At 49.4% G+C, this 13,585-nt stretch overlaps 1 protein-coding gene across 3 annotated transcripts in view; it reads left to right on the top strand.

Annotated features, from left to right (window-relative positions):
* Tmcc2 (transmembrane and coiled-coil domain family 2) overlaps positions 1-7,283 on the top strand; it is a 40,189-nt gene extending 32,906 nt beyond the window's left edge. For 2 of the 3 annotated variants that reach the window (XM_008823322.3, XM_029558786.1), the window contains 3 exons: positions 2,542-3,482; positions 4,678-4,813; positions 5,777-7,033. In XM_008823322.3, coding sequence (XP_008821544.1) covers positions 2,542-3,482; positions 4,678-4,813; positions 5,777-6,088 — 1,389 coding nt within the window. In that variant the 3' untranslated portion in view covers positions 6,089-7,033. Of the gene's footprint in view, positions 1-2,541; positions 3,483-4,677; positions 4,814-5,776 lie in introns of all 3 variants that reach the window. The other variant, XM_017795660.2, reaches the window with a different exon arrangement.
* Positions 7,284-13,585: the final 6,302 nt, after the last annotated feature.

Here is a 13,585-nt window from a genome sequence, read left to right as displayed (position 1 = left end):
CTATGACTGGAGACTGGTTAGCCTAAGCCCTGTCACTACAGGGTTTTCTGGAGCAGGCCACCTGAGCTGGAGAGCAGAGAAATGATAGGCAGACAGCTGCAAGTCTCTGCCACCTTCAGGCCTCAGGAGTGTCCAGCCTCATTCCTGGGTACTTCACAGTATCCACTCTACTTTTCCTCTGTAAGACAGATAAATGCCAAGTGAAGAGGGAAAAGAGGCACATTGCCAGAGCAGAGCCCAGGGAAGGAGGGTGATTTACTGCCTCATTCTCCTTTATAGTCCTAAAGCGCTGCTGCTTCTCAGCATCTTTGTGTCCATTTCTCATCTGCTCTGTCCACTGTCCTCAGTAGGCAGGGTAGGGCTTTCCCCTCACCAAGAGGAGCAAGTGGCGCATGTAGCCAGACTGTCATATCCATCACTATCAATGCCCATTGTCTGCATATTCTTTACCCCAGGAGGAAATTAAGGGGGGGGGTTGGGCATTTATGGTAAGGAGAGTGACTTCATAAGAAGGCCAAGTTCTCTAATATTAAAGGCCATGTGATATATATATGTATATATATATATGTATATATTATAAACTTACTTTTGGACAGTTCTGTCAATATTGAGTGAATACTTGTTATAATCTATTAGTTTTAGTTTAGCTTGATTGTAGGTATCACCCTCCTCCCCCAGGAAAAAACTGCCTAGATTCAGATCCAGTATTCAATGTATGTTTTCTGTGTGCCTCACACTGTGCTAAGTGCTTATGAGACACCATCCATGTAACCCTTCCATGAGACTTAAGAGTAGGTATATAGGCAAAAACACTGAAGCTCAGGAAAATCAAGAGATGGACTGTTTGCCATCACAGCAAGGAATGACAGGTATAGAGGGGTTAAGTCCAGCAAGGTGAGCTAGTTAGACTTTGGGAGGATAGCTTCAGGGAGACTATGGAAGTGGTTCCTCGGGTATCAAAGACCAGAGTCTAAGGAGAGCCCTGAGGCATAAACACCTTTGGGAGCTCCAGGGGACATAAGGGAACATGCAAAGCCCAGCCAGGAGGGCCTGAAGAAGTCCCATGGAAAGCCTCCTTGCTCCTGAGTTTGGGCTGTTGTTATGGGTGGTATTTTCTAGTAACTTTGCAAGTGACCTCTGCGTATAGTTGGCTCGGGCTATTTCCGGTTCTGGTGCTTGTGACTGGGATGCTTTCTTTGTGTTTAATCCCTTCCCCAACATAGAACTCACCCCACCCTGTCCCCCAATGATCTTTCCCAGCCTTGCTTCCTGTTGTGTGGTGATAAGATATAGAGACTCAGCTGTAGACTGATCAAACCAATCCCAACAAGCGCAGTGGCCTGGGCTAGCAATTTCCAGCCTACCCGCACAGCCAGCCTATCTTCTTTGCCCTTCTCTTCCTAGCTCTCTTTCCCCTCATCCTTTCTCAGGCCTGTTCTGTCTCTCTGAGTTGTATGCTGCCCTGATGTAGTCAGGAAGTCTGCCTGTCTGGTGGGGAGAACAGAGGCTCTTGCTTTCTCTTTTGCACAGTCCTCTTCTCAGTTGGGCAGCTGGTAGGCCTCAAGCTCCCAGATTGCTCCCTGCTTCTCTTGGCCTGAGTTACCTCTGGAACTTTAGTCCTCAGGATCTGCCTAGCAGGAGTGGGTGCACACTTTTCCAAGTTCTTGGAGACTGGGAAAGGTCAAGTGTTCCCACCATCATGAGTTGGAAGAGATTACTGATGCCCTTAGAGAGCTGGAAGGTAACAGAGGGGCCTAGGAAAGATGTAGGTGAAGCTTCACTAGTGAAGAGAGGATAGGAGGGCTGGAAGGCATGGGACCCAAGTATAGGCTTTGGTAACTTTAAGGGAGAGGAATGCTCAAGGCAGGAACCTTATTAGGGAGACTGAGTCCAGAAGACAGCCATCTCAACTCTGAAAGATCTAATCTGAGACTCTTCAGTGGGGCCTCAGATCTGCCTGGTCCCCACAGCAGAGCAGCAAGACTTCTAGGTCAGAGGTTCTGTCTTTTCTTTTTTAAAAAAAATTATTTTATCATTTTTATTTTATATGCATGAATCGTTGCCTGCATGTGTGTAAGTGCACCTGTATTGTGCAGTGCCTGCAAAGGTCCAAAGAAGACATTGGATTCCCCGAAACTGGAGTTGGACAGTTGTTAGCTATGATGTGGGACCCGGCTCCTCTGCAAGAGCAGCCAGTGCTCTTAACTGCTTGAGCCATCTCTCCAGCCCTGAGGTTCTGTCTTTTCATAGCTGTGTGTCCTCAGATCTCTTGCTGGACCACCTCAATTCAAAGGCAGAGTGGATCTGCCTAGACTTCATTTTAGGGGTGCCCTGGGGCTCAGGGAGGGAGAATCCTTTATAAGAGTCAGGCAGGCATGCAGCTGTGGGAGGCTTGCTGTAGAGGTTTAGATGTTTCCCTGGTGTCCCCTTCATCCTGCATCCTGTGTCCAGGTGGAGAGGCCACACCCAGGACTGTCCAGGACTGCCCCCTCCCATGCCTCATCATTTATTCATTCTTCCTCTGCTTGCCTTCTTCCCCAGGGAGACAAGGGAGACCTCGTGGCCCTGAGCCTCCCCTCTGGCCCTGGCCATGGTGACACTGATGGCCCCATCAGCCTGGATGTGCCAGATGGGGCCCCAGACCCTCAGCGGACGAAGGCTGCGATCGACCACCTGCACCAGAAGATCCTGAAGATCACTGAACAGATCAAGATCGAGCAGGAGGCGCGGGACGACAATGTGGCAGAGTACCTGAAGCTGGCCAACAACGCCGACAAGCAGCAGGTGTCGCGCATCAAGCAGGTGTTCGAGAAAAAGAATCAGAAGTCGGCCCAGACCATCGCCCAGCTGCACAAGAAGCTGGAGCACTATCGCCGGCGCCTGAAGGAGATCGAACAGAATGGGCCCTCGCGGCAGCCCAAGGACGTGCTGCGCGACATGCAGCAAGGGCTGAAGGACGTGGGTGCCAACATGCGTGCCGGCATCAGTGGCTTCGGGGGTGGTGTGGTGGAGGGTGTCAAGGGCAGCCTCTCTGGCCTCTCACAGGCCACCCATACTGCGGTGGTGTCTAAGCCCCGGGAGTTTGCCAGCCTCATCCGCAACAAGTTTGGCAGTGCTGACAACATCGCCCACCTGAAGGACCCTCTGGAAGATGGGGCTCCTGAAGAGGCAGCCCGGGCGCTGAGCGGCAGTGCCACGCTGGTGTCCAGCCCCAAGTACGGCAGCGATGACGAGTGCTCCAGTGCCAGTGCCAGCTCTGCTGGGGCAGGCAGCAACTCCGGGGCTGCACCAGGAGGTGCACTGGGGAGCCCCAAATCCAACACTCTTTATGGTGCCTCTGGAAACCTGGACACACTTCTGGAGGAGCTGCGGGAGATAAAGGAAGGTCAGTCACACCTGGAGGACTCCATGGAGGACTTGAAGACTCAGTTACAGAGGGACTACACCTACATGACCCAGTGCTTGCAAGAAGAGCGCTACAGGTAGGTGCTGCTTGGGTGGGCAGCTGTAAGCAGGCCCACCCACCAGGAGGCTCAGAGCTGTGGAGGGGGATGGCGGAGCATCTAGAAGGATCCTATGCTGCCAGGAGCCTTTAAGCTTCCTCTAGAAGAAAGGTTCTGACCATCTCAGGTTGCTTTAGGCAGATCTGCCTGGGTGTCATGTGCTTAGTGTACAAAGGAGAAACTGAGGTAGGCACCAGCTCTATGGCCATGCTTCTCTGGAGAGACTCTGCTTGGGGAGCACTCTGGAAGCAGCTACTTGGGTTCAAATCCCAGCTGTTATTTTTGATTGAACATAGCAACTAGCACTCTGCACCATGAAGTGAGGGTGACACTGACCCTGACCTCACAGAGTGGCGAGACTGAATGAGTCATGCTATGAACGCAGAGTGTGGACAGGTAGCACAGACACTGGAACACTCTGTGGAGGCTCCTTTGGCCAAGAGATGAGTTGGGGTCTGGTCTCCCTCCTTCCTTCCTATCCTTGGCTGCTTTGCTCTTTGGTTCTTTCCCTCTGGGATTCAGGGGGAACTTTTCCTTAGTTAGCACTTCTTCTTTCCATATGACAGTTTGTGAATTTGAGGGGAATTCCACTGAAAACCAACCACCTCTACCTTATAGTCGTCTTTTGAGACTTGATACTTTTCAGAGCAGGGGTTACATCCTTTCTACCCCAGTGTCCCTGCTATTCAGAGAGCATCTTAGCCAGGGTTTAAGAGCCCAGCTTGAAGTCATTCAATATTTTTTGATAGGGTCTCAGTATGTAGCCCTGCCTGGCCTGGAACTCACTATGTAGACCAGGCTAGCCTCCAACTCATAGCGCTCCATCTGCCTCTGCCTCCTGAAGGCTGGGATTTCCACCATGCCTGGCTGCAATCATTATAGTCTTAACTTCTTCATCATGAGACATGTGATCCCAGGCAGATTCCTTAACCTCTGTGTCTCACTCCCCATCTGTCCAATAGGGATGACCTAGTATTCTCTCATGGGGCTATACAAGGATCCCATGAGGTAAGGTGGTTAAATGCTAGCACAGGGCTGGCACACAGAAGTGCTGTCCTGGGGGTTAAGATCAGAACAGGACTGGACATGTGAGTACTGAGACATGTGTTGATCCTGGAGAGAGAAGAGAAGCTCAGGAGCCAAGAAGTGGTAACGCTTCTTCTCTTTCCCCCAGGTATGAGAGGCTAGAGGAGCAGCTGAATGACCTGACTGAGCTTCACCAAAATGAGATGACCAACCTAAAGCAGGAGCTGGCCAGCATGGAGGAGAAGGTGGCCTACCAGTCCTATGAGAGGGCCCGAGATATCCAGGTATGCCCTGGGACCATACTGGGGAGGCCACGATGAGCTGACAGAGATGGCAGAGGCTGCTCCATTCATGGGGCAGATAGACAGGCACAGGATACCACTGACAACACTGGTGGGGAGGCCATGTCACATGGGTATGATGGGCAGAGACTGCTCCATCCACAGGGCAGATAAACACAGGATGCAGGAGAGGGCAGTGCTGGTGGGTAGAGAGAGGAGTATGCACTGTGCAAAAGGCAAACCAATGGGCATGGGCTACCCGTGTTCACTATATCTTTGGTGGTAGCTTTGCAGATGGATAATTTTCATTTTCAGGTACTAGTCTGCCTCAGTGTAGAGCTGGAATCAGGACAGCCAGCTTTCAGCATATTAACCAAGACTTCCATTTCCTCATACCCTCACCAAATAGTCATCAGTAAAGAGTTCTGTCCCTAACTGCATCTGATCAAGCCTATACCCCTCTTGGCCTTGCAGAGGCCAGTGTTACCACCTTCTTGGTGGAGTAGCATAGTAGTCTGTTCTCCTTTGCTGTAACAAGTTACATGAGGCTGAATAATGTGGAAAGAGAAGAGATTCACCAAGCTCACCATTCTAGAAGTCCAGGAGGAGTATGGTAACAATCTCAGCTGAGCTCTGGTACGGACCTCATAGCTTGAGCCTCCGATTGGCAGGAGCTGTGTAGAGGAGTTACATAAGGAGGCAGAAAGCCAGAGAGATTTGGGGGTCAGAAGTTCATAGGAACTAACTCATTAGTTAGCTTTAATTCTTCTAAGGGCAGCACCACCAGAAACCTAGCTTCTTTGCACTAGTGCCCCTTCTACAGGTTCTGCCATTCCAACATTGCCATAGGAGGAGCCAAGCTTCCAGCCCATGAGCCCCTGGGACTCATACTTAACCCTATTCAAACCAGATCAGGTAGGGAGGGCTCAGTCTAGGATCCCACATACCACCCTCTATCCCCTGTAGGAGGCCGTGGAGTCCTGCCTGACCAGAGTCACCAAGCTGGAGTTACAGCAGCAGCAGCAGCAGGTGGTACAGTTGGAGGGTGTGGAAAATGCCAATGCACGGGCTCTGCTGGGCAAGTTTATCAATGTGATCCTAGCACTCATGGCCGTGCTGCTAGTGTTTGTGTCCACCATTGCCAACTTCATCACACCCCTCATGAAGACTCGCCTGCGCATCACCAGCACTGCCCTCCTGCTCCTCATCCTCTTCCTCCTCTGGAAGCACTGGGACTCCCTCACCTACCTCCTGGAGCATGTGTTGCTGCCCAGCTGAGCAGTCGCCACCCACCCTATGCTCTCTGGACTCCACTGGTCCACCCACACTTATCTAGGAGGGGCCCCAGGACTCCCAAGTCCCTTGGACTTTGTCACATGTCCTGTTTGGCCTCTTGCCCTAACCCTTTCAGCAGCTCCTGCCCCTTGTCTGCACTGCTTCTGTCCGTACCTTCTCCCTTTTGGCCTGAAGGTTGCTGAGAGAGTGGCCCAGGCTGGAGGGAGTGGGGACATGCAGGGCCAAATGGAACAGAGGACAGCAGGGCTGCATTGTTTGGATATTTACAATCACATGGGACTTTTCTGAGCTGACCTGGGGGTATCCTAGGTTAGGAAGACCACTAAGATAGAAGGCTAGGTCTCTGCCTCAATTTCCCGGGGAGAAGAGCCACCATTGGGTCCCACCAGAAATGGTCTGGTTGAAAGCCAGTAGGAGGCTGTGCTGACCCCAGAGAGTGCAGGAAGGGGAGGGTCCCCAGCCTTGAGGTGCTTCCAGGGCCAGAGCAGCTTAGAGCAGCCAATGGGAGCGCAGCTCACCCTCCCTCTCCCTCCACTTCTTCCCACTGAGCTGATTTGAGGCTGATTTCTGGACACTGGATTGTGGTATGGATTTGATTTGTATTTTTCTTGCTCATCTTTCTGCCTGCCTGTCACTAGATGAGCTGTTTTCTGGAAAACGGGCCCCAAGGGCCCTGGGCCTCTAGTAGCAAGTTGGGGTTCTATTTATTATATATTTATTTGTTTATTTATTTATTCATTCCTACCTTTCCCTTCTGCCCCTCTGGGCTCCAGGGAGAGGACCTGCCCATCCTCCCTTTGAGGCAGGGCTTATTCTTGACTCATCACACTCCATACCATGTCGCCTCTGGTGTTCCTGGCAGAAGAAGGGAGACATTGTCACCAGCCTTCTCTCCCAAGCAGCCCCACCAGTTGGGCAGGAAGAACATGGCCTCTTTTATATATCTATTCATTTTGTATGTGTGTATTTGTGAGGAAGGGGGTGTTTGTTGCTTTACTTTTTTAAGGCTCTGGAGTGTTGTGTATGATTCTGTACTTCCCAGCCTCCCCATGGGCCCTTCCAAGCACTGAAAGGATTTCTCTGAACAGGAGAGAGGAAGCCCCTGGAGCAGGAGAAGCAGTGCCTGCCAGATGTTGTGGACATTCCTGAGAAATAAATAGCCTCAATTTTCAAACCATCCTGTCTGCTGTTGGTCGATTAAGCTGTCTCCATGAAAACCATGGTGGTCTCTGCACACCCAAGCATTGTGGGCAGCACAGGCTGGGTCTCACCTGGTGGCCTGAGGCCTCTCCTTCCTCCAGGAGACAATGCTGAATGAAGCATATCCACCCAGGCACCTTGCTTTGAGCAGCACTCTTGCCTATGTGATAAGACGCCCATCCCACCCAGCCCCAGCTTTGCTGGAGCACTTCCCAGGAGTGTCCCATAGCAGTCATGCCCAGTTGTAACCACAAGACGTCAGCAGAGTCCTTATTATAAACCCTCTCAAGATTCTGTCCCAAACAGAGGTATCTATTGGGGTTAGCTTGGCCTTGTCAGTGCAATCCAGCCAGGGTAGGAGGACCTGCTCTCCAGGAGCTACAGTGTGATCCTCTACAGAGAGGCCCAGCACTTAGTATCGTCTCCGTGGTTGTGGCACCCAGTCCTAGCAGTGCCAGTGCAAAGTGCTGGGTTCCCCGCAGGAGCTGTGTAGGTGTTTACAATAGGCCCTGTTGCCTTAGAAGGAGGAAATACTGACTTCCAGGACTGTGGCAACAGGGGGTCTCTGGTAAAAGTACCAGGCTAGAGCCTTTGGAATTTGTGCCCTGCAACTCGCTCTCACCCCTTCTCCGAACCTCAGTTTCCAGATCTGTAGAGTAGGATAAATAATGACCACTGTTCATGTCAAAGGGCCCTGGCATTCTATGGTTCTGTGGGTCCCACAAGCTAACATTGCACCTGTGCCTGAGGCCTCAGGCTCCAGGGAACTGCAGCAGTCAGGGACAGTGCCCAGTGACTAGAGAGGACACAGTGCTGGTGCCACAGGGAGGTTGGCATTGGCAATCTAACTTCGCCCTCTGTACTGTGTAGGAGTTTGGCCAGGCGGCCTTCCAACAGTACCATTCCTGAACTTTGCACCACCCCCTTCTCTTCCAACCCTAGCAGTACCTCTCTTGGGGGCCTGCAGGTGGCCTAGAGCCCACATTCCTGGGCCCCAGGTAGGGGGTGGCTGCTCCTGGCTGCACATTTCCTACATTCCTCCCCAAGGTCAGATGCCTTCCCAGAATTGGCTCTGAATGTCACTGCCAGCTGCAGCCCACATTGAAAGAGAGGAGGAAGGAAGGAGAGGCCATTCTTGGTCAGTCCTGAGGCTGCAAAGTAAATAGCCCAAGGGATAGGGGAGCAACCACATCTTCTGCATAAAAGACAGACAACATTGACTTGTTTTCCTCATTGAGAAGACAATGGGACATCTAGCAAAGCCCTGCCATCCTGGAGCTCACTGAGGTTTCCTTGTTTGTGTCTGTTTGTGCTCCTCTGAAAAGGTGAATTACCCTGACCTCCTGCTCTCCCCTGGGGGGTGGGGGGAAGAGGAGAGAGATTTGATTTGCCACCTATAGACAGGCCCTTCCTAGAGCATCTGCCCTACAAGAGATGGCCCCACCCCTAGGGAGCTGGAGGGCTCAGCCAGGCTGGCACACTCCCTGCTGCCTGGGTTCCCCAGGGTTGGGGCAGCTGAGAAGAGATGGGGCCTCCTGGCTCCTTGGCAGGTGATTGGCCTGGAACAGGCGTGCCTGCTGTGTGCCCTACAGAGCCAGCCTGTCCTGCAGTCTCATGGATCATAAAACCTCAGCAGGTATAGGTTTGGCAAGCCCCAAAGCCAACAGACAGCCCATGCCAGCAAGAAGTGACTTTGTGACTTGCTCTACAGCTAGTCTAGGATGCAGCTGATTGGTCTGTGCTGCAAAGTGAGGGAAGGGAAGAGACACTGGGAGAGGAAATGGAGCTATAGCTAACCTCCTCTGCAGTGGTGGGCCCTGGAGTAAATCTCAGACCTGGTTCAAACTCAGCACTGCCACTTGCCTTTGACCTGTTCCAGCTCCTCTCACACCAGCTCCTTCATCTGCAGTAAGAGTGGAGTCTCTGGCACACAAGTCTGGAACAGGAGACATGCATGACACTGCCTGTCAAGACTTGATAGTGCAGTGTCTGGAACGTAATGAAGTAACCAAGGAGTTACCACCACACCTCACTATTGACCCTGGATGGCACATACAGAATTGCTTAGAAAGTCAAAGTGGATGCTGCAGAAGCATATAGGGCAGCTGAAACTCGGGCTTTGACTGAAGGCCCAGGAGAGTTCCTGATAGATCCTCTTCCTCCATACTAAGGCCTGCTTATTCACAGAGGCTCTCCCCTCTTCTCATCAGCAAAGCAGGCATAGTCCCAACAGCTCAGTCCAGCTTAACAGAGGACTAGATGAGTCCTGCCTAGCCCAGGCCACCTGCCACTACCATGACCTTATAAGCTTGTCAGTGTGGGATCCTCTCTCCTCTGGACAGTGTTCTAACAGGTGTGGGGTCTAAGAAAGAAAACAAGAAGTGACATCAAGAGGCCTAGGTATGAGTTGAGACTTTTTAGTCCACTTCAGTTTCCCCACCTGAAGTGTGAAAGTGATGCCTGCATTGCCCACCTAGAAGGATGCTGGCAAGGCACAGATGTCAGGAGTGGATGCTGCCCCCAGATGCCCCAAGATGTTCCCCTAGGAGCTATTTTCAGGAGGCTGCCAAACCATCTGGAATTCCAAGGAGGACTCTGATCTGCCACCAGGACTGGGCAGGGCTTAGGAAGTGGCTTCAGGGACCTGAAAGTCTATAGCCAATCCACAGATGAACAAGGGAGGAGGCAGTGGGCCTCACTGAGGCCTGCTGGGATGGCATCATGGGAGTAGAGGAGGCTGGGGCTTTCCTCAGCATATTGAGACATGTTGGCAGGTCCTGAGTCACCCAAGCAGCCAAAAGGGCAGTCTGGGTGGGGACAGCAGCATTGCCTCCCATACTCAGAGCCTCCAGGAGAGTACTCCCACTTGGCAACCCAGCCCTGCCGTAGTCCCTAGAGGACCCAGCACTGCTGAACAGGTCACTTCTGTTATACCCCTGCCTAGAAACAGTACTTAGCAAGTTGACTCTGCCTCCAAAAGCATGCCAAAGGCCATTCATTCCCCAATCTGTCTTTAGGGGCCTGGGCTCTGCACCCTGCTAGCCTCTCCATCCAGAGCTCCTTGGCTGCTTCTTTCCTTATTCTTGCAGGGATTTCAGCCCACTGAAGAGAAGCCAAGTCAGTGGACAGCATGGCAAGATCTGAGCTCTCTGGAAAAACCTTAGGAAAGTCAAATTATGATGTTGCCACTGAGCTGAGAAGCCACTCATCTGTGCCTGGAGAATGGCTGTAACTGGAGCATTTATCCCCAGGCCCAGACTTGAGGTAGAGGTGAGAAGAGAACACTTGAGTTCCCTTGAAATTGGTCATTAAATGGATTCATCCCAGAAATAGGTCATCAGCACAGACTTGCTATGATTGATCCATCCCCTCCTCCCCCTTCTCAGTTCTGAGAGACCACAACTGAAGAGGAAGAGGCTAGGAGGGGGTTCTGTTCTTTCTCTTCTCCCTCTGTGGCTGCTCTTGAGGCTCTCCTCAACATTTGGTAAATGACATGAAGCCATCTAGCCTTAGTTAGGTTCACTTCGATTCCAGAAATATGGTCTGGAGGACCAGTGCATTCATGAACATATATGCATAATCCCACATGTGCACATGTATATGTGTGCATACACAATATGCTAACACACAAACACATGTGCACCTGTGAAACAAGAACACACAAACATGTATGTGCACACAGATGCACACATTCATACACACATAAACATACATGTGAAAACACAGAAATATGCACTCACACACAACGTAAATACATAAACACACTTGAACACAAATGTACATGTGAGCACATGCATGCGCATGTACACATTTGCATGCAATTGCACACCCATACATAAGCAATTACACAGAGGCATATAGCCAGACACATACAAGCACACCAGCACAAACACAAAGGCACACTCAGATTCACATAGAAAAATAAACAATCACACGTGTATTTATGCACTTATATATACACACATACATACACATGTACACCCATAGGCACACAGAAGCACACACACATTCACAGTAACACACATATATGCACACAAATATGTGTGCATATGCAGACATACATATGTGTACACAGACTGACACAAAAACACAAGCAAACAGGCACACACATATGCATACAATGTAGACACATGCAAATGCACATGCACACAAAATGCACATTCAGATGAATCTGTGTGCACAAATGCACCACCCATGCACACAAGGGTATATATGCACAAACATGCATAAGCACACATAAACACAGAGGTGCATACTTACATGCATGAACATGCATAAATCACATGTGTATATAAAGACACATGTGTGTACATGTGCACATATGTGAACACAAGTACATATGAACATGCAAACATGCATACACATATGCACATGTGTAACTACACATCTACAGGCACAAATGCAAGGACACACATAAGCACACCTATATACATGCACAAACATGCATTTATACATATATACAGTGACCTGTGTGCCTGCCCAATTATGCAAACACCCACACACATGAGAAAAATGCACACAGGCACATATGCTCACATAGGCATATGTACACACAACAGATAGTGAATATATTTGTAAGCACATGAACACAACATATATAACCACACATGCACACCCAAACATGCATATTGCACACACATGCATATGTGCATTCATACACATATGTGCACATCCATATACATATTCAGTCACAAACATGCATACACAATCCTGCATTTGCACCCACATCTATATGCAAACAAAATGCACACACATGGGCACATGGGCACACACAAAAAACAACCATATGAGCTACAATTGCATTGATGCACACAGGCAAACATGTGGACACATGCAAACACACAACAGTACATGATGATATTTATACACATAAAAATATGCACATATGCAACTAGACACACAAGTGTGCCCATCTACACAGTACACAGGTACCACCTGTGCATGCATGCTCATGTAATGCACAAATGAAACTGCATATACACAGGCAGGCATACTTCCACACTGACATAAATGCACACACACAATTATGCAAGGATACAAGTCACAAGTACTTCTAAACACAAATCACATGCCAGAACACACATACATATGCAGGCTTGCTCATGCATTTACAAGTGGAAATATGCACATGCATGGACATAAGCACACATATCTGTCCATATGTGCATGTGAGTACTCACATGAATTCATACTTGTGCACACACATGCAGGTAGAATAAGCATGCACACACAAATATGCAAATATAGACATATGTGTACATTCACACCTTCACACATATGTATAAGACATGCCTTCAGACATGCACAAATGCATGTGCACAAACAAAAATCACTCACACAAGCATACAAGCACATACATGAATATATGCTCACATGACACACAAGGACACAAAAAATATGTACACACCCTCATTCAGACATGCACACAATATGCTCTTGGTGAATATATATGTGTGTGTGTGTGTGTGTGTGTGTGTACAGACACATAAACAGATGTGCAGAGATGCATACACATGTACTTACACACAAGCAAACATATACATCTCCACACACAGACACACAAACATTCAAATACATGTGTATACAAAACCACATACATGTACATGTAATCATTCACAGAAGCACACCTACACATATACACAGGTGTCCATACTCATACACTCATGCAAGCATATTTGCACATGTGCATGGGCATACTTGCACATACATACAGGCACACAAACATCTGAAAACATGTACACATGAACATACACATGCACACATGTATGAGCACATGTAGACAAGTCCACATGTCAACAAATATGTGGGCCTGCACACACATGATCAGGTGCATGCATACATGTATAATCAGAAAATAAACACATGCACATGTGAACACAGAAACACATACAAACACAACACACACTCAGGTCCATGAGCACATACACATGCACACCCCCTGCTACACACAGATAATCACAAACAACATGCTCATTCAGGCACATACATAGGCGTATGTGTGCATGTACACACATGTGCTTGCATTTCAACCACATATGTGTGCACATTAACATGCACATGTGTGCACACATAGTCACAAACACAAACATGCACATGTGCATACATATGGACACACAGAGAAGCACCCACATGCATGCCCACATACAGATACACATACTGCATTCATTAATTTTCTTGCAGCTTGCAAAAGAAAGGTTCATTTTCGCTCAGAGTTTGAAGGTACAGTCTCCATCATGATGGGGAAGGTGTGGTGGCAGGAAAACAAAGCAGCTAGTCACA

This window comes from Nannospalax galili, unplaced genomic scaffold, assembly GCF_000622305.1.
Source record: "Nannospalax galili isolate Female #2095 unplaced genomic scaffold, S.galili_v1.0 scaffold309, whole genome shotgun sequence".
NCBI classification, from domain to species: Eukaryota; Metazoa; Chordata; class Mammalia; order Rodentia; family Spalacidae; genus Nannospalax; species Nannospalax galili.
Note: the sequence above shows the minus strand (reverse complement) of the source record. Positions and strands in the feature narration are given on the sequence as shown.